The 24,446-nt window shown below is 37.8% G+C and overlaps 2 protein-coding genes across 5 annotated transcripts in view; one reads left to right on the top strand and one right to left on the bottom strand.

Annotated features, from left to right (window-relative positions):
- Positions 1–1,469: 1,469 nt before the first annotated feature.
- On the bottom strand, positions 1,470–11,084 carry LOC137943983 (probable serine/threonine-protein kinase BSK3). Its single transcript, XM_068789456.1, has 11 exons — positions 10,658–11,084; positions 9,775–10,172; positions 9,478–9,695; positions 8,866–9,001; positions 8,538–8,671; positions 8,340–8,445; positions 6,364–6,449; positions 5,973–6,161; positions 3,169–3,333; positions 2,898–3,011; positions 1,470–2,221 (listed from the first exon to the last, which is right to left on the bottom strand). The coding sequence occupies exons 2-11, from the start codon at positions 9,854–9,856 to the stop codon at positions 1,976–1,978; spliced, it is 1,476 nt and encodes a 491-aa protein (XP_068645557.1). The 5' UTR covers positions 9,857–10,172; positions 10,658–11,084; the 3' UTR covers positions 1,470–1,975.
- A 2,250-nt stretch (positions 11,085–13,334) lies between these two features.
- The window catches only part of LOC137943982 (lysine-specific demethylase JMJ17), a 59,065-nt gene continuing 47,953 nt past the window's right edge, over positions 13,335–24,446 (top strand). For all 4 annotated transcript variants that reach the window (XM_068789454.1, XM_068789453.1, XM_068789455.1 and 1 more), the window contains exons 1-9: positions 13,335–13,437; positions 14,394–15,770; positions 21,291–21,348; positions 21,449–21,571; positions 22,509–22,566; positions 22,647–22,783; positions 23,067–23,225; positions 23,553–23,639; positions 23,803–23,985. In XM_068789454.1, coding sequence (XP_068645555.1) covers positions 14,434–15,770; positions 21,291–21,348; positions 21,449–21,571; positions 22,509–22,566; positions 22,647–22,783; positions 23,067–23,225; positions 23,553–23,639; positions 23,803–23,985 — 2,142 coding nt within the window. In that variant the 5' untranslated portion in view covers positions 13,335–13,437; positions 14,394–14,433. The remainder of the gene's footprint in view (positions 13,438–14,393; positions 15,771–21,290; positions 21,349–21,448; positions 21,572–22,508; positions 22,567–22,646; positions 22,784–23,066; positions 23,226–23,552; positions 23,640–23,802; positions 23,986–24,446) is intronic.

The raw sequence follows: 24,446 nt of genomic DNA, 5'->3' as shown, positions 1-24,446 counted from the left end.
AAAAAATGGTAAAATTAATTTAAAATATTAAATAAATTAAAAAAAACCAAAGTCGGTCTCAGTAGGGGTGGCTCCCTCTCATCCCATGGTGGAAAGAGAGTCGATGTCTTCATCCTCTTCATCCTTATCTACGTTCCGTTCTTGTCGATGCCGACTAAGAGGAGTGTAGCCCTTCCTCCTTGTCAATTGAAGGAGAGAAAATTCTCCATGTCTTGAGTGATTTGGTTGGCTACCTTATTCATTGGCTCAATTTGTAGATTGGTCCAAGTCAACTTCACTAATAGGACTAGCAGAAGTCTTTTTCTTCTTTAACTAGATTTGAATTTGATTTAACCAGTTGTTTTGTTCTCTAGATCTCAATAATATTTAAAAGGTTCAATTATGTTTTGAAGGTATTTCCATGAAAGGAAAGCAAGGTAGAGGTGAGAGAGGGACCATGCCCCAATTCCCTTTTGGCTACATCAAAGAAGACAAGAGAAAATAAGACGTGTGGAGTTAAAGTTGGTCTTGCTTTGAAGAACAATGACAACTCTTAAAAAGTTATTAAAAAAAATTAAGTTCTAGATGATTTTTGTTTCTTTTGATTTTTATTATCTCTAACATAAATAAGAAAACAAAATAAATATAATTAAGAAAATCTTCAATTGGGATTGCAAACATATCTTTTGCCAAAATTGTTTAGTATTAGCGAATAGATATATTTTCAACAGGACAAACTACTCATATATCGAGAAAAAACTAAAAATTCCCTACAATTATTCGGAGAAGTAGGGCTTAAATCGGTTTTACTTACCCAAGGATGAATGTGAAATGATGGAATAAAAAAAAAATTCTTCTTTCCTCTTCTTTCTATCCAAATGAGGTTTTCTCCTTCCCTATTTTCTCGCTAGATAAAAAACACTTTTATCTTCGCAAGAAGTCGTGAAAAAACTCCATTTTCTAGTGACATATGAAAATTTTGATTTTATGAAGAATTTACAATGGTATTTAGCAAAGCTAATTTAAGATACCAAAGTAACCCAGAGTTTCTTATTATATACAAGCTCTAAATCGTCAAGAAAAAATAATATTTTTAATGGTACAATATTTGGTTTTTAAATTTTTTTTATTTTAATTTTATTAATGATTATATATTTAAATTTATGATTTGGATTATATTAGCTTGAACAGGATTAAAAGAAATTCGTATTATATTTGGAAATAAAATAATTGAGAAATAAAATTATTTAATTAACTAAAAAACGTATTTTCAAATCAAAATCATCAAACCTCATATACTCACTCCCATGTTGATGGTTCCTATTTGGGATACAAATCACACTGTTCTACACAAGTGTTCACAGAATGCTGTGTTGCACAGTTTCTTTTTTTTTTTTAACCGTTCTGCTAATTACTTGAATTTTTAGATCAAACTTCACAATAACAGACAGCAGATAAAGGCCACAATAGCACCCTGAGGCACCCACACAAAACCTTCAAGCATCCCAGCAGAAATAATCACCAGCTAGAAGTCATCAATACAAAAGCTTCAGAGCAAAACAAAGTGAAGATACAAAGAGAAAACAAACAGCATTGGAGATCACCAAACCAGTTGCTGTACACAAATTACAGGTCTTTTCTTTTTCTTTCCTTTTCTCATTCCCCTTTTTCCACCAAGGGCAACAATGAGCCAATATTTCCACAGTATACCCACCAAAGGAAAACTTACACATCCTTCACTCCTGGGTTAAAAGAATAACATCTCCCCGCAGTCTTCTCATTTTCTGACACGGTACATACAATCCCTCAAAAACCTTGAAATCTGACACATCTATAAATTCTAAACAAGGATCTATCTGATGCTGCCAGGAAACAGTCCATTCAACTGTGGGGAGGACATGCCATCAGATATTGATTGTTCAGAAGTTTTGTCCCATTTTTTTACAAATCTGTCCTCGTTCTATATTCACCTTTTCTTTGTATTTTTTTTTCCAAATCATTGAGCATTGTTTTTTCTAGACTCCAAAGAAGAACCATCTTTTAGTGATTCACGAGCTTCATTTTCCATTCCAAGGGTAAGAAGTGCAGCTGCCTGGAGATAAGATGCAGTTGGCCATGCAGGAGATACAACTTGGGCTTGCACTGCATCATTTAGGGCTTGTTGTGGCATGTCACTCATCAGATAGCATAGGCAACGTCGTGCAAAGACGGTTGGAGAAACCATAGTTCCAACCTCTATAAACTGCAAAACGTACAAGATGAAATTTTGATAAATACGTAATTCCCATTTCATCAAGTATAGGCCAGCTCTTGAAGAATACACAATACATATTAGATTGGTCGATCCAAGCTTTAAGAACTCATTTTCATGCAAATTTTTATCTTAAAAATAACATTTTATTCTACAGCCATGTCCTGTTAGGTTTCCCAAATAAGGGAACAAGGTGAACTTTGAAAAACCCATCTCAATTTCATGGCCGATTTTTTTTCCTCCAAATCCTGTTCTTGCTTAAAATTACCACCCAACCCCTGCCCAGATCCACCCATCCTAAGACAGGCTTTTTCCTTTCTTCATGCACAGAGTGTGATTAACAAGTCTCATAATGACTTCCAGATCCTTCCCTCAACCCTGCCGCTACTCCATGAACAACGCAAACATCTTCTAGCCTATTTCAAGCAAGTTCTCTGTTGTCATGGCTATTCCTAATCAACAAATGCAAACGCATTTCTTTTCTTTTTTTCTTTGAAAGGAGTGGAGATAAAGATAACTTAAAGGAGCAATTCCCTGATTGTTTTTAAAATGCATTAAAACTAAATCAGAGCTCAACAAAGGAACTTTCTTTCTTTTAATTATTTAACCAAATTAGCTAGAGAAGTTGAAGCAAGAGAACCTATGACCCTAAAGGAAGCTCTCTAACCTGAGTGTAGCAATCAATCGCAGCTCTAAAGTCCTTGTGACGGAATGCAGAATCACCCTTCTTCTTTGAGTTCAGTGTCTCCTGCATTTGATCAGTCCACATCTGAAATGACAGCTGCATAGAAAAGAAACAATGGTTCAATAGACAACAATGAATAGAAAATAAAAGAGAAACTGATTTCATCACAAACACACACACAACACTGCCCAATCTGACATCCAATCATAATCCACATCCTCTAGTTTTAAGAATAAATGTAGCTACTAAATACCTCATTTGCTGTTCCTTCATCATCTTTGTAGCCTGTCTTTTCCAGAATCTCATGGATAGCAGTCAAATCCATTCGTGAACAAGCATCACCAAGAGGCGACAGTTGCAGTTGCTGTAGTGACGATGCATCCCCATGCGGTATACCCATCAAGACATATGAAGGAACCTGCAAGAGACAACGTGAATATTAGCATTTGAGAATTTACAGTCCAGAACCTGCAGTTTAGGTTTACAATAATAGGATAAGAAGTGCAAATAGTATAACACCTCCAAACGACAATTGTTTCCTTATCAAAAGATTGAAAAATGGCTGATAGAGCTCCTTTCACAATATTGAGCACAGAGAAAGGAGATCCCCTTGCCTAAAAGCGTTAATGCCTTCGGAAGAACCCTAAACATAATATTCATTAGGAGAGAAAAAGAGGCCAAGAAGATAGATAGAACTTTGTATTAAACGTCCATTTCCTACCAAACCCATTCTTTGTAGGACACTTAGGACAACTTATTCAAATATGCTATCTAGCAATCCATGAAAGAATTAAAATAACTTCCAAGCTGGATAAATTTCTACCGCACCACTATCATGCTGCTGCTTGCACTTTAAGCCCTCTTTCTTATCCGTCATTTAAGAGCTTATAATTGCCTCTGCATGACTGCATTGACACACTTGTCAAGAGGATCACTATCTGCTTCCCAAATCGCTGCTTCGGCCAATCAACTCTAACCACACAATGTAAATCAACCACTTCAGCTCCAACCAAGGCAACACAAGTTCCCTAGGTGAAAGAACTCTTTATACAAGAAGTTTATTTAGCCCAGTGGCTTCCTACAGTTTGCCAGTATAGCAACACTGCAATATAGCACATAAACCTCCAAGATCAATTACATCCATCTCTTGCCCAGCTTACAACTCTTGAGTCTTTATGGACCTCGAACAACTATATAAGCCCAAAGACTTAATATTAGGTAGAAGAATGGATGAGAGAAGCATAACATGAGAAATCCACATGGTGCTCACTAATGTCTCCAAAACCATGGGATTCAATTCCTATAAGTATCCATTCCCCAGAGGTCATCATTCTTATTGATGTCCACCAAAGCATCCCATAGCCGTTTGTACAAATTTTACCAATTCCCCTAATATTTTTTTTTATAAAGCAATTTTGCTAATCTTCCTCTCAAACTCTGTGATAAAACCCCAACAAGACCAGCAAATTTCAAACAGACCCGAAGCCCAGCCCAGGTCAAACATAATCAAGACCAAAACCGGGTCAAAACACAGTAAACCATGCTGTGTTGGTTGGTTTAACCAGTCAACCAGTCAACCCAGCTCACTCACCAGATCGCACGTGCCAAAGGAGAGCTCTCCCTTGAGCAATGCAGAGAGGAGGAGGGGCAACTTCCACATGACGAGGCGGCAGCCCTTCCTAACTGGCAGAAAAGGGAAAGAGGCAGGACTTCACCCTCCTGGTTTCTACAACTAGGGAGGGGTAGGGCTTCGCTCCCTCTCTCCAGATGCAAAAACCACGCGGCAAAGCACTGCCACTCTCCTTTCTGCCAACAGCCCTTCCCCAGCCAGCAGAAAAAGGGGAGGGGTGGGGCTTTGCCCCCTTCCCTCTCAGTTGCAAACCCCTCCTCCCCTGCCTGCTGCAAATCGACCTGAGTTTTTTTAATTTTTTAGTTAAAATGACATCATTGTGATCTCATCCCGGTTCAACCAGTGGTTGACCCCAGTTGGAACCAGGTTAGACCAGATCCAACCTCAAGAGGTAGGTGACCCACTCGAGTTTTATAACATTGCCCTCAAATCCTTATTGTTTCCCCAAGACACAGGTTCCACTGGAGTGGTGAAAGTGAGGACTGCACCAACTACTCAAGCCTTGACCAAAATGACCCAAATCAGGATACTGGATCACAAAAAAGTCTGTTTTCCATCTTTTCTCCAACCTGTAAGTGTTGCTAATAAAAGGAGAGTTAGAGGAGAGTTACCACTGCACGGTAAAACAAATGATTGGTATACAGGATTTTGTCCCTAAAAGCCTACTTGTTGTCCTCAGCATACATAGTAATATCACACTTTGCCAATGCATTGTCAAGAGGTTTATCCATGAACTGCAGTATCACTAGAAACTTTTATCATAGCAAGAGTTCACACAGGTTTACATATAGTAAATGAACCCCAACCATGATTTCTTTCATTCTTTCCATGCTCTAACAAGTTACCTTCAATTTCAGTGCCACCAAATCCATATCTATAGTCAGGTTATGTGGCATGGTGATTCTACAACAAATTCTAGGCTCTAAAAATTTTTGAAGATATGAACGAAGGAATATGTTTTGGGAAGAAAAAATTTGGGTTCTTGAACAAAAATTACCATGTAAAAGTTTACCAAGAGAGTTCACACAGGTTTATTAATGATGCAAAAGGATACCACTTACAATATTACTTTTATCATTTTAATAATCTGATAAGTTATTTGCATCATCAGTATTACCAAATCCGTATCCATAGTCAGGTTATGTGCAATGCCAATTCTACAACAAAATCCAGGTTCTAAAATTTGTTGAAGCACAGAATGAAGGATTATGTGCAAGGAAGAGAAACTTGAGAGAATTCATATATGAACTGATATAAGAGTACGAGTTACCATAAGAGGTATTCTCTATGAAAAAAAAAATATCTTTTCCACTTGTTCATTTGTGTTTTGATAACATCAACAATGCCAACCAAATGGAGAGAAACACAGATATAGATAGCTATTTCGAAAGAAACTTGTACATTTTTCGTTTATAGAACTAGCTTACCTCTGTTTCCTTCTGAAGAGAAGTCAAAGCAGTTACTAATGATTTTGCATTAGGCCTCTCACGGGGCTCATACTGCAAACACCGAGAAGCTAATCGTACTAATTCAGTTCCCTCATCATTAGAAAATTGTCCTTCCAAGCATGAATCTGTCAACATCAGAAAATTTCTGTCCCGTATCAAGTCCAGGGCCTGCAAATAAGCAGTTCTATACTTTTCAGAGTACAAAAAGAAACAAGATAAATGAGCATAAAAATTAACTGCAAACTTAAGTTCTGAACTTCTTTAGCAAGGTGTACAGAATAAGCTTAAATCCTAGATACCATACAAATTACAAACTATCAAGCCACCGAACAGTACCATTCAAGCAGCAATCAGTAAATCAAGTACTTACATGGCTAGGAGGGATATGCTTTCCACTTAGAAGGTCAAGCAAAAGAGTTCCGAAGCTGTATATCACACTTTCTGGTGTCACTCTCCCTGAAAATGAACAACAAAGATTTGTGGCTACTTCAACATAATTTTTGTAACTCATGGAAAGACGAAAGGGTATAATTTCTGGAAAAAAAATGAAATCATAGGGAACATGTTAATCACTAAATGAAATATTGTGCAATCACTGAAGGCAATATAATTCTCTAGGCTTCCAATCAAGTTAGACTCATTACACTAGAACAACAGATTGACTTTAGTAGTTTCTTTCCTTAAAAACAAACTACCAGTTTTTAGCAAGTAAGAAGCTAAAACAACCTTCAATACTTCAGGACAAATCATGACTGCTGAAGTCAGGAACTATAAATATAATAAAATTACTGTATTTCATTTCCTAGATTTTTCACTATCACTGACTTTGCAAGGATGCTCAGCATAATAGTTATACATCAGAAAAGCCAATATTTACCATCACCTAGATCAGGCATATGGGCCCTGATCTCATTAACTACACTACAATTTTTACACAAGGTTACAGAACTATCCTAGAACAGCCTACTTACAGTGTAAACCATGGGCTGGGACCACCTTAATTTTTCTCCACCAAAAAGAACTACATAGAGAGTTTTAGTAAACCAGATTTGGAAAACCTATTGTTAGATGCCAAGGGTAATTGAGTCTTTTCTAGTAATTGGGTTAAAAGGGTAACTTTCGTATGAAGGGTAGTAGCATCAAGTTATAGTAATTAGGGTTAAGAAGGGTACTGTAGTCATCAACAAGTAGGCAAGACCACCAACCACTTTCCTATTTCATGGGATCACTTTCCTTGTTGGGGGAAGAGACCAACGCATGGCACTTTCCCAATTCACTTGGTTTTACTTTCCTAGTGGGATGAAAACAATAATGAGGAATGATTTTCCTAGTTTTTTTGGCGAAAAAGTTTCCAAGTCAAAGTTTGCAATGTCAATAATTTCCAAGTCAAAGTCTCTATTCAAAAACATCTACAAATAATGAAGAGAATGTCCAAGAGGGGGGCACTGAATTTCCCAATCCATTTGTATTTTTATTCTCTCTTTCTTTTTTCTTTTCTTTTTTTTTGAATGTTGATTACACATGCACTCACAGACCTTACCCCCTGGTGAGGCTTGAACTCAAGACCTCACAATTGAAAGCCCCCCATCTGACCATTGAGCCAAAGGCCCAAGCCTCTTTTCTTTCTCTCTTTGAAATCTCTCAAGGCATGTCAAGCTCTCCCAGCCTGCACCAAGTCTCTTTTACTCCTCCCTCGTTTATTGCACTCTACCAGTGCTTAGTCCTTCGTTTCATGTCCTTTTGAGGGAAGGTTCTAACAAATTCATAACAGAGCGATCCAGGAAGCAGAGCTAGTGCAGCTGCTCCTAGGCAGGTCTGAAGTGCAAGGAGGACACAAGGCAAATGTGCCTGCAAAATCACTTTTCATTTCAGCCGTTATACAAAGCCACTGACACTTGCTCTTTAAAGCCGGAGATGGAGCGACTACTCTATTCCAGCCCTTTCCTTAGTTTTACATGCCTCAAATATCCTCCTTCATCTAATTAAAATAAAATGATTTTTCTACCCCTCATACTAAAAAGGCCCCTTTTACCCCAGTTATAAGAAAAGACTCCATAACCCTTGGGATCTTACACGGATGAGCAAACAATTGCCACCACAACAGACATGACAATATTAGTACCTAAAACTGTTGAATCAACAATTTGAACGTCAATAATTTGTTGGATTCAATTGGGAACTCTGCTGGTCAACAAGATTCATGATGGCCCTCATTATGTATATTTTAGTATCCAAGAATATGACGAATAACAAGAATAAAAGACAACAAAAACAGATAAGATACATGACAAAGACTATCCAAATTCATGGCTGAGACCCTTGCATAAAATTGTATTTAACACGCACCAGTTCTCAAATATTCTGGAGGGGTAAATGCCAAATTAGTGCTGTAGCTTTTCCCATCCCGACTGTTCTTCATTAGACCAAAACAAGAAAGTCTAGGATTGCAGTCCTGCAAATTGCTAACCCACAATGAGAGAACTACATAAACCCAAGATGTATATTAGGGGATGTTGCAGAAGTAGTGAATGCTAATTCACTTACATCATCAAATAAAATCCTGTAAGCGTTAAGATCATGATAGAGAGCACGTCCCTTGCTGGTACAATATTCTAAAGCTTGAGCAAGATGTAGAACCACCCGTAACCGCATTGGCCATTTCATAGGTTGTGACTCCCCTGTGCAAGAAAGTAAAACCAACCACAACATTGAGAAAAAACAGTAACTTATCACATGTCAAAAGCCAACACTAGTTCCAACAAAAAAAAAAAAAAAGAACAATAACTTTTAACAGAAAACTGCAACCAAAATTTAGAGCAAATCAGAGTAATTTATACATAGACTACAAGACCACATCATATCCAGAACTTACAGTGGAAAAGGTGTTTTGCTAGGGTATCATTAGGCATATACTCTGCCACAAGCAATCTCTCATCACCTTCACAACAACAACCAAGTAAATTTGCCAACCTATTGTTCCGTAGCTGACCAACAGACCTTGCTTCGTCCTATAATATTAAAAGAAATACCTCATATAAGGAAACATCCATAAGGAACAAAAAGTATGTGTAATAAGGCCAAGTAACACAGTATCTGTCACGCAATTATGTGTTCACGTTCTACTTGGACAATTAATACAAATGCCTAAACTTTCGTTTACTAATAGAAACCACAACAGTGCACTTGGACAGAATATCTGAAAGCATTTGTGAAGGAGATCACAAAATTTATCTTTGCATTATAGATTCCAAAAGCGATGTAGCTTTCTGTTATGCATTAGCAATTATGCTTCTAAGTCCAAGCACAAAACAGTGGCAGCCTAACCAGTCAAAGACAAAAGAAAGAGACACTATTTATTGCACTATCACTATCTAATTAAGATTATTGACCCAGCTAAACTGATATGAACCAAATGAAATAAAATAGTAACAAGAAACCAGCAACAAAAATAGAAATGAAAGTTCCCACTGTGCAAAATACATACCAGGAACTGTCGTGCATCAAGCCAAGCTGCCCTATTAAAGCGTTTGACAGCAATCCGTCTGTGGTTCCCCAGCTTTCCTTTGTAAACAACATTCGGTGCTTTTTCCCCATGTTCGGACACTATATTTTCCACAGCAAAGCCGGCTGTTGCAACATGCAGTTGCTCAAAAGCAAACTCACGAAATGGAGGCAAATCGAGATCATTTTTCTCCTCGTTCTCTGTAAGAAAAAAAAACAATCCAAATTACCCATAAAACATTGATCAAGTCATACCATCCCCCTAATCAATCTTACTCACCAACATCAGGTGCCTCAAGGACAGTTGCATTGAACTGAGAACCCCAACAGCATGGTGTGAGTTTCGAACAGCTGCAACCCATTCTAGTATGAAATGAGTATTGAAAATCAATCACTTCTCAATTACCAAGAGCTGCCACCTCAATCAAGAAAACTTCCTCCCCCTAATAGGTACCACGAATCAGAAACTTATGAAATCCAGTTTCATCCTTATTATAGGAGTTGTTGCTTCTCACTGAATATGTCTTCTCCAAACTTGTAGCGAATCAGAGGTAAAAGACAACAAGAATTGACGACACAGAATGCTAAAGCCAGGGCTGAATTCAAATGCTTGGCGCCAGATACACTAACAACCCCAATCTGCAGATGAAGAATTAACCCGCAAGGCAAGAGAACATCCTATTCCGACGAATAATAAACTCTTATTAGCTCCGAATAAACATCCAGCTAAAATTTCATATTGAATCTCTTAAACTAATAGTGCAACAAAATTACTTCGAAGTCAAAAACTATCAACGGCAAATGCTATTAAACACACGTACAAACTCAATCTAGTTTCTAACGGGTTCCGTTTACTACCCCCTTCAACTATTTCAGACCAGTGAGGGTGTAAGAGCAGATTAACTGCGAACAGAATATCGTCTCAAAATAGCAAGTGTACTTCAAAGAGCACACTCGTACCTCCTAATAATAGCAAGTAAATACAAGAAACATGACCCTTTCCAAGCCAAAAATTCAATGGCCACGACTAAATTAGCAGCAAATGATCAGCTCAGAGGGTCAATTCCCAAATACACAGATCAAACCTCTCACAAGACCAAACCCCCTCCCCCTCCCGTCGAAACTCAAAACAACATTAAAAACTCAAAACTCAAAAAACTCACCTCGATTGAATCAAACCCACTTTCCGCCTCCTCCCCCTCCTCGATCTAACCCCTACCACCCATCAATCCTCCCGCCTACACAACGCTCGATTGAAAAACTTTCCCTCCTACTCCGTCTCGTTCTTCCTTATCAGAACTTCGAGATCGGATCCCATTTCGTCGTCTTCCACGGCTGCTTAATTATTCCCAATTCCTGTCACCGACATCCCATTTTTCCAAACCCTAGAACACCCTTTTTCTATTTCTCCTCCCACAGTATTTTCCTTACTATCACTGATAATTTCCCCTTTTTTTATTTTCTCATTTTCCACGGCCATTGATTTTCTCTCCCCCCTCGCTCTCTCTCTTTCTTCTCCCCTTCTTAAGCTCCAAACCTGGTTCAGAGGCCCCTCATTATTTCACTCGCCGCACGCCTCCGCCGCAATCATTTACATTTTTTTGCCATTTTGTTTTATCAAAAATGTTAAATTCAAATTCAATCATTTTTTATTTACAAAATCCGTGTTCGTCGCTGTAAGCAGGTTCCACTTGCGCCGAACTAGAGAGGACTGTCGGGAGGCGGAAATACTGCTCTTGTCACGCTCTGCTCTACTTACACGTGTCTCCATCCAAAGCCGTCAGATCAAATTGGATAATTTCTGTCAGATCTTTTTAAAAACAATTAAATTTATTACAATAAAATCATTGTTCGTCCACTAAATTATTAAAATTAATTATTTAAAAAAATAGAAAAACACAACTAGAAAAGTCAAGATTTTTTATTTTGTAATTTTAATAAAAAATTAATATTAATAACTTAATAATATTTAAAATTGGGATAATATTGTGATATTATATTTTAAAAATTCGTTAAAAGCCTCGGCAGACGCCAGCCACGGCATGACTCTACCATCAACGAGCAAAAGTGGCGAAAAGTAAAAGGAAATTACGAGATTGGCCCCACTGGTTACCGTGTGACACGCACTAAGAAGACACTACTAGCACCTTAGCAGTGGACTCACTCATCCAACGACGGTGGTCCTGCTAAGGAATGGTGGGGCCTGAACGTCTGATCTGATCGAGTAACGACCACCGAAAAAACAAGTGTGAATGCAAGGACTTTCGAGAAATTAAAAAAAAGGCGGGCGGTTTATTGAAATTTAATGGAACACCCTTCATATATATTTTATTTATTTACAGGTCAATGTAGAGATAGTAAGGGGGAGTGATGGAAAAATAGTATGAAACGGAAATTAGAGGCTTTTATCACACATATTAAAAGGTGGATGTTTAATTTTTTATTTGTAAAATAAATTTTAAAAAATAAAAATATGAAAACTCGACTTCATGCAAATGCAAGTAAGTCTTGACTAGACTAGGTACTGATTTAATATATATGTTGAATTTAGGTTCTTGTGAGGGAAAGAGAGAAAACCTTTAAACTAATTCGGAGCTTAGATGAAATAAGAGAAGGGGAGAAAGCTTGAATAGTCTACCCCGAGCCAAAGGCCTCTCTTTGTAATTTTTTAGAGGATATTATAATATCCATAATGCCCTTAAGGCACTACAAGTTTTATATAGGAAAATACATAAGTAACATGTTTTTTCTTGATTAATTACATCATTGTATCATCTTTATGAGAAGTTTTTTTATTTACCACGATGCCACCTCTCTTAAATGTTTGGGCCTTATTTGGTCTTAGAACTCATTAGGCATCCAAGGTTACCCAAAATTCCATATATTTGATTGTGCTAAATTGATCACTCAAGTTGTCTATTTGACACAAAAAGAGGGTATGTTATAAATCTAGTAAATTCATTTAATCGATCCTCTCCTCATCTCCCAACAATTTTTTTGAATTACTGAAGGAGAGAAAATAAATAGATAGAAAAGATAAAGAGATTAGTTATTGATCGATTTGTTTAATATTTATAGAGTATTTATATATGCATATAAGGCTGATCAAATAAGAAAAATCATTTGGTGCGAAACATGTAAAACGGTTATCTCAACCATCCGATCATGATTGGACGATTGAGTTAGCCATTGATCAAACTGTTAAGATAATCGTTGATTAGATGGTTGAAATAGCCGTTGATGATGATCGGATGGCTGAGATAGCATTTCACACCAAATAACTTTTTATATTGATTAACCCTCTCAATATATATTTACCGTTCTAGTTACTCACTATTTTGGTACATTATTTATGGTACACAAAACATGAAAATTGACTTATATTTTATAATAATATTATTATTATTATTATTATTATTTTAATACAAAGTATTGGTATTTTTATCTATATTTAGGTGTAAAAATAATTATTGATAGTTTTGGTTTGTTTTTACCATAGCTCCCCTACCAAAAATTTCTGTTTCCCCAGATTGTATGAAAACAATGAGTCCGATCTGACTCGGACTTCTGTGTCCGAATCGGGTCTTGAGTCCACATAAGGCTAAAGATATAGCTAAAAGATCCTACAAGTAGGCCCCTCCAGGGGCGACTTTATCCTTAAAACCGCTGGGGCCCACTGAATTACGGTCAGTGCCCCTAGATTTCCCGGAAAAGCGAAGCGCAAAGACCGAACATAAAAAAACCGAAGGAATGTCATTTTAGTAATTAAAAAAAGTGGCCCGGTTTTTGTTCTGTTTCTTCACTGCCAATCTGGGTCGTTGCTTCACGGTAAAAGCGAACACTCTCCTCTCCCTCGCTCGTCGCGGGCTTCAAAACGGAAAAAACCGCAATTGAAGCTCAATCTCGGGCGATGTTTGTTATCTAAAGTTGTAAACACTGCGAGGTAAATTTTCGTTGTTTTGGTGCTGATTTCTGGTTTTTCAGTTTGGTTTTTGCGGTCTATGGTTAGTTTTCTCATGTTTAGGTGCAAATGCTTGCGTCAAATATGTTTGAGTCTAAGGAAGCCTCCGTGCCCTAGTGGGAGGACTGTTTTCTTTTTGGGCTGTGTATTGGTTTTATTTTAGGTTACAGAATTCAAAGCTCTGACCAGTTTTGCTGTTTTCCGAAGCTCGAGCCGGAATTTGGGTTGTTTAGTATTTTGTTATTATTTGGTTGTTGCTTTTGAATGGTCAATGTAGTTTCTGCTGCTCTATTATTGGAAAGAAATTCGTACGGAAGGTTATATCAGAATAAGATGTATACTGAAGTATGTTTTATGCTTCTTTTGGACTGGGATTTCCTGACGTCTGATTACATATTTTTTGTCACACTTTCCTATTATTTTTCCTTTTTCAAAATTTCAACAGAAATTCTGGATTTTGAATTAGTGTGCTAGTTTTGGCACTACCAGGAAGGGCGCAAAGCAAATAGAACTTGCGTGATTTTTGCATTTCCTTTCAGAAATTCCAGGTTTTCCACTTTTTTGCATTTACTTATAAGTGTTCTTAAGTTTTTGTACTGGTGATATATCGAAGCGTAGTTGAAAGAGTTGGGCTGAAACCCTAGAATAACCCTAGTGGACTGTGTGAAGCTTCTAGGTTACTCTTCAGTTTCCACTTCTTTTAAGTTTAAGCTCCATTTTTTGAAGGATTTCAGTCTAAACTCCATAAATCAGATGCAAAAAAGAAAAAAGAAAAGCATGGCTTTTGTTTTCATTCTGAACATTTAACCAGTTTGTTTCTTTATCATTTTAGTCAATTCTGAAATATGTTAAACAGTGTGCAAAAGTTATCTAATTATTCATACTTTCTGCAGAGTATCCTAAAAATGTATAAGGCCCTTTTTTTGTTTTATCCACAGGACTAGTTTGGACTGTGTTCAGAGAGTTTTTGCTCTGTAGATGGGCAAAGGCAGACCTAGGGCAGTTGAGAAAGGGGTTTCAGGGCACTGTCCTAGCACCTCTCCGTTAGGAGCTCTAAATGTACCCCAGGCTCCAGTTTATTACCCGACAGAAGATGAATTTAACAATCCCCTTGACTTCATAGAAAAGATTAGACCAGAAGCAGAGTCTTATGGGATTTGCCGCATTGTTCCTCCAAAGAGCTGGAAGCCGCCGTTTGCCCTGGACCTTGAGTCCTTCACCTTTCCTACTAAATCACAGGCCATTCACCAGCTACAGACCAGGGCAGCGTCATGTGATCCAAAGACATTTGAATTGGAATATAATTGCTTCTTGGAGAAGCATATTGGGAGAAGACCCAAAAAGAAAGCAGTTTTTGAGGGGCAGGAATTAGATTTGTGTAAGCTATTTAATGCTGTGAAGCGATATGGCGGATATGATAAGGTAGTCAAGGACAAGAAATGGGGTGATGTTTTTCGGTTTGTTTGTTCTGTGGGAAAAATATCTGAGTGCTCAAAGCATGTTTTGTCTCAACTATATAGGGAGCATTTGTTTGACTATGAAGAGTATATTAGTAAGTTGAACCATGAGAATAAATCGAAAAATTACAAGCGGGTTCGTGATGATAGGAAAATTGAGGGACAAGCTCCAATTGTTAATGATGTTAAGAGGAGAAGAAAGAACTCTAAGGGTGAAAAGATAAAGGTAGCTAAAGTGGTGAAGAAAGAAGAATATGATCAGATATGTGAGCAATGCAAGAGTGGCTTGCATGGAGAAGTTATGCTTTTGTGTGACAGGTGTGATAAGGGTTGGCACTTGTATTGCCTTTCTCCTCCTTTGGAAAAGGTTCCTTCTGGAAATTGGTATTGCTTGGAATGTGTTAATTCCAATAAGGATAGCTTTGGATTTATTCCAGGGAAGCATTTTACACTGGAAGCTTTTAGGCGATTGGCTGATCGGGCCAAGAGGAAATGGTTTGGGACCATGTCTGCTACTCGAGCTCAAATAGAGAAAAAATTTTGGGAAATTGTTGAGGGGTCAGCTGGAGAAGTGGAAGTTATGTATGGTAGTGACTTGGATACATCTATATATGGCAGTGGTTTTCCTCATATTGGGGATCCATTACCTGCCTCAGTGGAGCCTGATGAATGGAGGAAGTACTCATGTAGTCCTTGGAATCTTAATAACTTGCCAAAGTTAGAGGGCTCCATGCTTAGGGCAGTGCATGACAATATTGCTGGAATCATGGTGCCATGGCTGTACATTGGAATGCTATTTTCATCCTTCTGTTGGCATTTTGAGGATCATTGTTTTTATTCTATGAACTATTTACACTGGTATGTCTCCTTTTTTATGTTTTTTAGCAAGTTTTTGGTTAATAGTTGATTGAAGGAATTGCTTAGTGTGGTAAATGTCTATTTATCTAATCTGTCAACAAAGAAAGAAAAAGATTATTACAGGGAAAACATAAAGACAAACAACATGCAAAGGAGGTAAAGTCCCTGGCAAATGTGAGGCTGCTAAATGTGCTAAACATACTTGGATACTGACTAGGAAAATCCTCTGAATACTATCACAGTTACTAGGTAAATAGGAAAGTTTAGTGTACTGAAAATCTATAATATCTCTTCCAAGGAAATTTTAAAGAAATATGAAGCAAAGTTAAATATTGGCATTGGTGGTGTTATTAAAGAATCGTGTTTTCATTCTTAAAAATCTTTGTAAGTAATAGAATAGGCCTTTCATATTGAACTATTTTGTTTCATTTCTGGGGAATGATGTGGTATTTTACAACTCATTGGTCATAATAACTTTGGCAAAGGTGTGACTGAACCTCCTTGGAGATTTGAGAGACATTTCCTTCAGATTGCATTCAAATCTACTTTTGTGGATGCGCAAATTCTTTGGCCGACTCTTTTGTGAAATCAGAGAGTTCTTATCAACATCTTGTCTTGTCCCCATATGACCTGTAAATCTTACTTCATCGATGTATTGTTTTCTCTCTTTTGATAAAATTTATTGCTATTAAAAAATGTGGTATTTTACTATAAAGAACAAAACCCTCAGGACATATGATTACTCAGCTGAGAGTGCATATAATGGAAGAGATATTCCTCCAGCAGCTGTTGAAGGAGGCTCCTTCCTTAGCTGACTATTAGCTACGAATTAAGAGATCTAACTAAGAACAACTTTGAAACCAAACATTGCTACAGCAGTTTCCATGTCTCTAAACACATGATCCAATCTTCAAGGTTGGTGATTCCTCATTTGAGCCGTTCATTGATTAGGGGGTTCAAGAAAGAAGTTCTGTTATTTTAGCTATGGGAGTACATTGGGACTCTGCCTCTATTGAATTTGGCAATATATATTGATGCAGAAAAGAGTGATGCTTTTTCCTTCCTTATTTTTTTGGTTGATTCGTTGAATTCAGTGCAACTGTGATAGTTATTAGTGATTTCTTCGGCGGTAGGGGCAATTACCCAATGTTTTATTCTGAAGCTCCCACGTGTCGGTGCCTCTGTATATAAAGAAGGGTGAGGATGGCAGTCCCTCTGTCCTCCTCTTCCCTTGGGGGGAAGTCTCCCCTTCCAGGACAGATTGCCAATTTTTTTTTCACACGTGTACTTCTATATTACGAAATATGTATATAACCTTTATTATATATTTTATGTATTCCATTGTTAAAATACTAGTTCAGGGGTATTTTGGTCATTTAATAATGTTGTTTTATCCTAGCTTATGTCTGTTAGATAGATAATGTTTTTGTATTCCTATGGTTCAAGAGTCATACCCATATTTTAGGAGATATGTGAATTTTTGTGTGTAGGGGTACTTCTGTTATTTACTATTTATGCGTTACATATTTTACATTTTTTTATATTTTCATTGAGAAAACTTCGATTGTGATTACATTCTTTCATGATGAAGTCTGTTAATTATGTCAGGGTGTTCAGATGTTTGCAAGCATGTATTTAGAAGCACAAATTCTGTTGCAAAATCTCTAGCTAGGGGTGTAGTTTCGCTGCTATATATTATTGTGGGCAGTTCTTTTCCTTTTGATATGGGTTGAGTACTTGATATTTTGCTTTTGTAGGCTATTTTTTAGGTGTGCTAGTGTGTTTGGACTTGTAGTATTGGAACTCGTTTTCTAGCGTTTTAGTACTAGCATTTTTTATTTATTTTTGAAATGGTGCTGAAGATTATATTAAAAAGAGAAAATGACATCTAGGGGGGGGGGGGGGGGGGGCGTCCCAAACCGTGGGAGATTGGAGGGAGGTCCCAATTTTAGCTAATTTATCGGCAAAAGAGTTTACCGATCTGTTTACATGGTTCCAAGAGCAAGAGATAACAGATACAATATAAGAGATGGAGGGTAGGGTAGGCCAGTGGTGCTGAGGGGAGGGGGGGGGCGCAAAGCTCAACCCGATCCCCAGCTAATAACAATGTTGGAGTTGCCTTCAATGAGGAGATGCCCGGAGAGCCGTTCCTTGAAAATATTCAGGCCGTGAAGGAGAGTAGAGACTTCAGCAGTGGTAAAGTCAGCAAGCCCCAAGGGTCCAGTATAAGACAAGATAGCCTCACCCGAGGAATTACGGAAGACACCCCCAAAGCCAAGAGGGGGGACTATTCAACCATGGCAGGAGTCTTGGACAGACTCGACATGTGAGCGAAGATATGTCAGTTAATTCGAAGCGGCATCCCCATGATGGCTGAGAATTCATGACGAGAGTGAAGCCAGCTAGAATAAGGCCCACAACCAACTTGATAGCCCTGTCAACGTTGCTGAACTCATGATTAAAACGCCTGTTCTTGCATTCCAATCAAATGCACCAGGGAACAAGGGCAAGACAGGTAGAAGAGGATTTTGCCAAGCTTGGGGAGAGGGGTGCCTTTGACCAAACGAATAGTTCCAATTAGTTCTTGAGGAAGGCCGAGCTGAAGATTATCTTTTTTTTTTTTGAAATGATGAAGATTAAGTATTTGAAAGATGCCCATCTAGACTTTCCAAGAATAGTTGCAGTGGAGGAGGACATGTTGGACCAATTCATTCCTTGCATCACAGAGAGGGCAAACAACATTGGGACTGGAAAAACCACGCCTGTGAAGATTGTCGGCAGTAAGAATCTTTCCTTTGATGGCTGTCCATATGAAAAACAAAATTTTGTTTGGGGCGGATAGCTTCCATGCTGCAGTAGTGTCGTGCTCGGAGGAGGGGGGGGGCTGCTGATATGAGAATATGCCAAGGCCACTAAGAAGAGGCCGTTCTTGTTTAGTTTCCAGATCATCTTATCTTGTAAATGGCCCCGAATCACAATAGGAGCAAGAGTAGATAGAAGAGGTCAAAGGTCATTGGCCTCGTCATCACGTAGACTCTGTCTATAGTGGAAGTCCCAAGATCAATTGTGCCATACATCTATAATAAGGGCGTCTTGCCATGAAGAGAAGACAAAAAGAGAACCGAAAGCATCCATAAGGGGGCGGTTACCACACCAAGCATCCCGCTAGAAAAGGAGTCTTTGACCATTACCAACAAAGAATGAAGTGGTGCTTTTGAATAGTGGAAGCAGGGGGAGGAGAGTTTTCCATATGGGGGACAAATGCCGGTGTCTCTTCCCTTCAGTCCACCAAGGACTAGAACATTGCAGCTTAAAAGACACCATGGATTTCCAACAAGAAGCACACTGGGCATTGAAGTTCCATATCCACTTGAGGAGAAGAATTTGATTCATTTCTTTACATATAGATGTCTCCCACGACAAGGCATATCCTACAGATACTGCTTTGCTGGTATCTGCCATGTGATTGGTGTGTTTGATGTCATTCATATTTCCATGCAGGGCTAATAAGGCCTCAGAGATATGACTCGTACATGTCAAGCTTTACGTACATTGTCTCCCATGACAAGGCATAGCCTACAGATACTGCTTTGCTAGTATCTGCCATGTAATCGGTGCTTCTTTAGTGTCGTTTCATGGTATGGTGAAGTGGGCGGGTGCATTTGATTATGAGAATGAGCAAGTAAGGAGTAAACCAGGCAAGCCTATGAAAGCCTCCAAGTGGTCGGTTATTTCTTGAAGTTATTTGGTCCTATAGTTTTACTTTTACCTTTACATTTTTAGATGTTAGACGTAGTAAGTGGTCCTTAAGTGTCTTAGTTACCTTTAAGGTGCTAATAGGGCTGCTAGGTATTTGCTGAAAAAGTATTTTTTTCTCTAAATGGAAGACATTGTGTCTTGTTGATGATATCTTTTTAATGCACAAATTTCCAGTTCTGGTTCTTCTGTTATTGCTGCAGCTTTGTTACCGGAACCCAAACCTGAACCCTAGCTTAGGGTTTTTTTACCTTCTTGATAGCTAGACACTATGTTAGGTGTCATCTGGATTTACTTAAGACGATGAGTACCAATGGTTACGGAGAAAATGCTCTCTTTCTGTAAGAAATGATGGATTTACAAAGAGAGACCCTTCGAACTCTTGAAGATTGCAGGCCAATGTCTTCCTGTAATAGTAGAAGCTATTGCACAACTGCAAATCAACAGCTTAGAGCTGCACTTTCCATGAGGAAGCTTGTGGTTGAACAGTTAAAAAATCTACCATTAGTTTAACAAAATTGAAGTCACTTCCTTTTTTCTCTTGATTATAGCAATGTGGGTGAGATCATCAAGCAAGGAGTTGACAGAGTTGGTAGAGGAAGACGCTTTGGTCCAAGACAACCTAGAGGTCGTGATTGGCATGAAAACAATTAAAGATGAGGTTTGAACTGCTGATGTTCATGGCCAGCTTCATATTGAGGACTTTCAAAAAATGGTGTTATTTGAGGTCGAGTGCTTCTTTGACTTCACTGACACTAACAAAGTGAAAAAGTAAGTTGGTTGTTTGAAGACTGAGAGCAGGTGCACCGGCTTGGTGGGAACTGTTACAAATGACTTGTGCAAGGATAGGGAATGTAGCGAATGAATCAACTGTTGAAGGGCCATTTTCTCCTTAGAGATTATGACCTGTTGCTTTTCCTACAATACTTGCATTATCTTCAAGGGGGTAGAAATGTCTGGGACTATGCTTCCTGAGTTCTTTAAGCTTTCAACTTGCACTGACCTTGCTCCAAGTGAGGTGGAAAAGGTAGGAAATTTTATCAGATGATTCTGATCTTCATTGCAAGAGAAATCACAATGCAAGATGCATAAGATGCTGGTGACACAAGCTGAAATCCAGTTCAAAAAACCTTTAGAAAGGGAACAAACATCAGGCAGGTTTGTTTCTAGTGAGGCTGCATACTCAAAATGTACAGACTCAAAGTTGCAGGGGGATCTTAGTAGATGAATTTAGGCTGTCTATGTGGTCTGAAATTTTTGCTAGTCATCCATTGGATTTGCAAGATACTTAGATTTATAGGCTGCTAGCAAAATGACTATGTCAAAAGTTGATCAGAAGTTTCTATAGACACTCAACCAGGATGGGGAGTCAACATTATTGTATTAGACTTAAAAATATTCAGGCCACCTGCCTTTAAACTTTTCGCTTTTGCTTGGCTGTTTCTTCTTATAGGCTCCAATCTCATGTGAAATCTCTTCAATAAGATGCATTTCTTGTTGTCATCAATTCTATTTGCTACTCATTGTTGAAAACATGGCTTACCTTGTACTCTTAACTAGAGTATTTTTATTTTTTTCAAATTGATAACCTTTGCTGGTATTTCTTGGTAAACCTGAAGAAGATGACCTGCAGGTGGGAAATGGTGGGACTTATCTTTGCCATTTTTTGCTGTCTGATTTTTTTATTTATTCTGAACATCTTTGCTTTTACTTTCTTTTTCTCCCTGTTAATGGTTGATTGGATTACTGCTGGCATTTCCTTAGGGGGGAGCCAAAATGCTGGTACAGTGTTCCTGGTGGTGAAGCCCAATCGTTTGAGCTGGTAATATGCAGGAGCATTTTCAGTTGATTTATTCAAAGTGAAGTATTTAAACTCAGTTATTTGGTTGAGATAAAAGTAAGAGTGTTGTTTCTTTTTGTAGATTATGCGGAAAACTCTCCCAGATCTTTTTGATGTGCAACCGGATCTGCTTTTCCAACTTGTTACAATGCTTAACCCAACTGTATTACAGGACAATGGGGTCCCAGTCTATGGCGTACTGCAGGTTTATTTTTATATTTGGATAATAATGTTCATTTTTTGAATGTTTAGGTGCAGCCTTTTTCATTGCTTGAATATGTTTGTTTCAAAGTCCTGTGATCCTTTTCAAAAAAATTGTGATGATCATTTTCTTATGTGGATTGGGCTGGATCTGACCTTTGGTTGAATAGCCATGTGTAGCAGTTGGAGTTTTCTACTTTCAAGTTTTGGGTTTACGTCTCACCAGGTTATGGGGTTCAACATTCCAAAAGAAAAAGATCAATTCTCTTATTGATTTTCTTTTCCATCTGGAAAAGTTAAAACGTAGTTTGAAACAAATTTTTAATGTATATAAAGACGTTTCATTTGATTCTTTCCATGTTAGCTATATTACAAATTCAATACCAAAAAAAAAAGGATAGCTATAGCAGAAAATGTTTGAAGAAATTAGGCATCTTGACATTATTACCCAGTTAACACAAAAAAGAATAATTAACAGAAGAAATGCTAGAAGGAGCTAAATGGGAAAAAAATGTTATTGTCTACAAACAGCATTGTCTACAAACGCCATCTATAGTGAAAGAGACATTAGCTGGCCTCTCTTTGGTTGTGAAAATATCTAACATTTGGATGCTTATTTTATTATCTATCTTCTTTTAGATGTAACAAAACAATAGACACTAAGCATTGCCTTAAAGGCAAGACAGAGGCTTTGATGCTACGGCAACATGTTTGCCATTAGTTTGTTCTGTTTTTTTTTTTGTCTACAGTTTTTTTTTTTTTTTTTTAACATCCACAGAGCATTTGTCTGTATTTTTACTTTTCCTTATTCTGCATCTGAAAATTGAATAGTTTTAAGTAATTGTATTTTTGTACCACTCGTTTATTTTACTTTATTTATTCTTTTAGTTTCAGTTTATGCTCATGTTGTCTGGATTTTTTCTCGTTTGCTCTCTTCACAGGAACCAGGAAATTTTGTTGTCACTTTCCCCAGGTCCTTTCATGGTGGTTTTAATTTTGGTAAGTTTTTTATAATAGTTTCTCTGATCCTATAGTGTATGCTGTTTTGGCATGAACTTAAGCCTTGTTGCATTTTCCAGGACTAAATTGTGCCGAGGCGGTTAATTTTGCTCCTGCTGATTGGTTACCTCATGGAGGTTATGGGGCAGATTTATATAGGTTGTATCACAAGGCTGCTGTTTTATCCCATGAAGAGCTTCTGTGTGTGGTGGCCAAGGTTGCAATTGCACAGACCTATGTCTAACATTTTTTATGTGTTCACTTTTACACGTGTAGAGCTTCCATCAATCTGTTAAACAAGAACAAGACCTTTTGGTTCTTTCCCCCGTTCTTTCTTATGCTTTTTAATAATATGAAAGTTAGAATCCATTGGCTCCTGGAGTAAATATTGTATAGAAATACTCTCCTAAAAAATCATATTGTTGTAAACTACTGTTGCATGCTTGTTCCTTCTTGTTTGTTGATCATTGTCTCTTGTTCTTCTGTGATTAACCTGACAGGGGACTTCTGATAAAAAAGTGCAATTGTATCTGGAGGCGGAACTGCAGAGAATATTTGCCAAGGAGAAGAGGTGTAGAGAGCAACTTTGGAGAAGTGGCATAAGCAAGTCATCTCCAATGTCTCCTCGGAAACATCCGGAGTATGTAGGCACTGAAGAGGTAACTCTTTTCTGTTATCCTTCTTTTTACTTTTTGAAAGAGAGAAAGGCATAAATAGTTGTTTCAATACCGGGCCACTTCTTTTGCCTTAATAAAAATCAGCATCATTTAAAAAAAAAATAAAAATAAAAAAATACTGGGCCACTTCGACAAAAGAAATCCTAAAAAAAGAATAAAAAAATGTTGGGCCACTTCTTTTTGGTGGCTGTATGTTTTATGCTAGTTTCTATTATTATGTTCTGTTCCTTTTCTTGGGGCTTGCTACTCTGAAAACTTTGTTATATTGATGCGCGTTGTGCTAATTTTCACTTTATTTTTGCTTTTTAGGATCCAATGTGCATTATTTGTCATCAGTATCTGTATCTCTCTGCCGTTGTCTGCAGCTGCCGACCAACAGCTTTTGTTTGCTTAGAGGTTTGCAAATTTATGTTTATGTTCATCCATTTCTGATGTAAATAATTGTTTTTTCTGTCTGATCTAACTTCTTTATCAAACTTGGTATAGTGCAACCAAGTGACAAGATAGAGGTTCCTGAAAGTTGAAAGATTGCTAACCATCAAATTTGTAATTCTTTCAGCACTGGGAACACCTTTGTGAATGCAAAGCTCAGAAACATCAGCTCCTTTACCGTCACAGTCTTGCAGATCTTGAGGACTTGCTTTTCACGGTTACTTCTGAGTCCTCTAGTTCCTGCATGTTGGAGGAGAAGCCCCTCAATCAGTTTTCATGTTTCATTGAACCTGATTTTGCCACCAAAAAGGTCTCCTCAACGACTCCTGGGATAGTTTTAGTTAAGGGGCTTAGTTTTGGTTTCTCTGTTGACTTTAAATGTACCCTGGGTTGCTGAATCTTAATGTGTCATATCGTCTGTCTGTTGTAAAAATTAGTTAGTCACTCGAGCCTTGTTCTCTGTGGCCAAATCTGAATGCTTATTAGCATGGGTTGTTGGTTAAAGCCGAGAGGCTTACTGTTTCAAACAATATCTAGCACTAAAAAAAGGTAAAAGGAGAACTCATGTCCTTAGATCAGCAAATAGTGCTGCTGATTCTCGTTTGCCTTTGGGCTTTTATAAAGCGTGCTTTTTCTTAAAAAAAAAAAAGAAGGTAAAAGGAGGAAAAGAGGATTGAGATGAATGAGAAACAATAAGCATGTTTGATGCATTTTAGTTTCTGCCTGTAACACTGTGTCGACCAAAATACATTTTGTTTTAGTATATCTGCA

This window comes from Aristolochia californica, unplaced genomic scaffold, assembly GCF_029961685.1.
Source record: "Aristolochia californica isolate CCGP_79_NKW_82.1479 unplaced genomic scaffold, dmAriCali1.0.hap1 SCAF_11, whole genome shotgun sequence".
Classification (NCBI taxonomy): domain Eukaryota; kingdom Viridiplantae; phylum Streptophyta; class Magnoliopsida; order Piperales; family Aristolochiaceae; genus Aristolochia; species Aristolochia californica.
This window is presented reverse-complemented; position numbering and strand designations above follow the sequence as displayed.

What these genes read in the sequence shown, in the direction of transcription:
- LOC137943983 (XM_068789456.1), bottom strand. Translation starts at nt 9,856, where the DNA reads ATGGGTTGCAGCTGTTCGAAACTCACACCATGCTGTTGGGGTTCTCAG. An exon ending in AGCAAAACACCTTTTCCACT is followed by an intron (nt 8,672 to 8,865) that starts GTAAGTTCTGGA and finishes TTTCTTGCACAG; the next exon opens with GGGAGTCACAACCTATGAAA. An exon ending in CTCTTCAGAAGGAAACAGAG is followed by an intron (nt 3,334 to 5,972) that starts GTAAGCTAGTTC and finishes TGTCTCTTGCAG; the next exon opens with GTTCCTTCATATGTCTTGAT.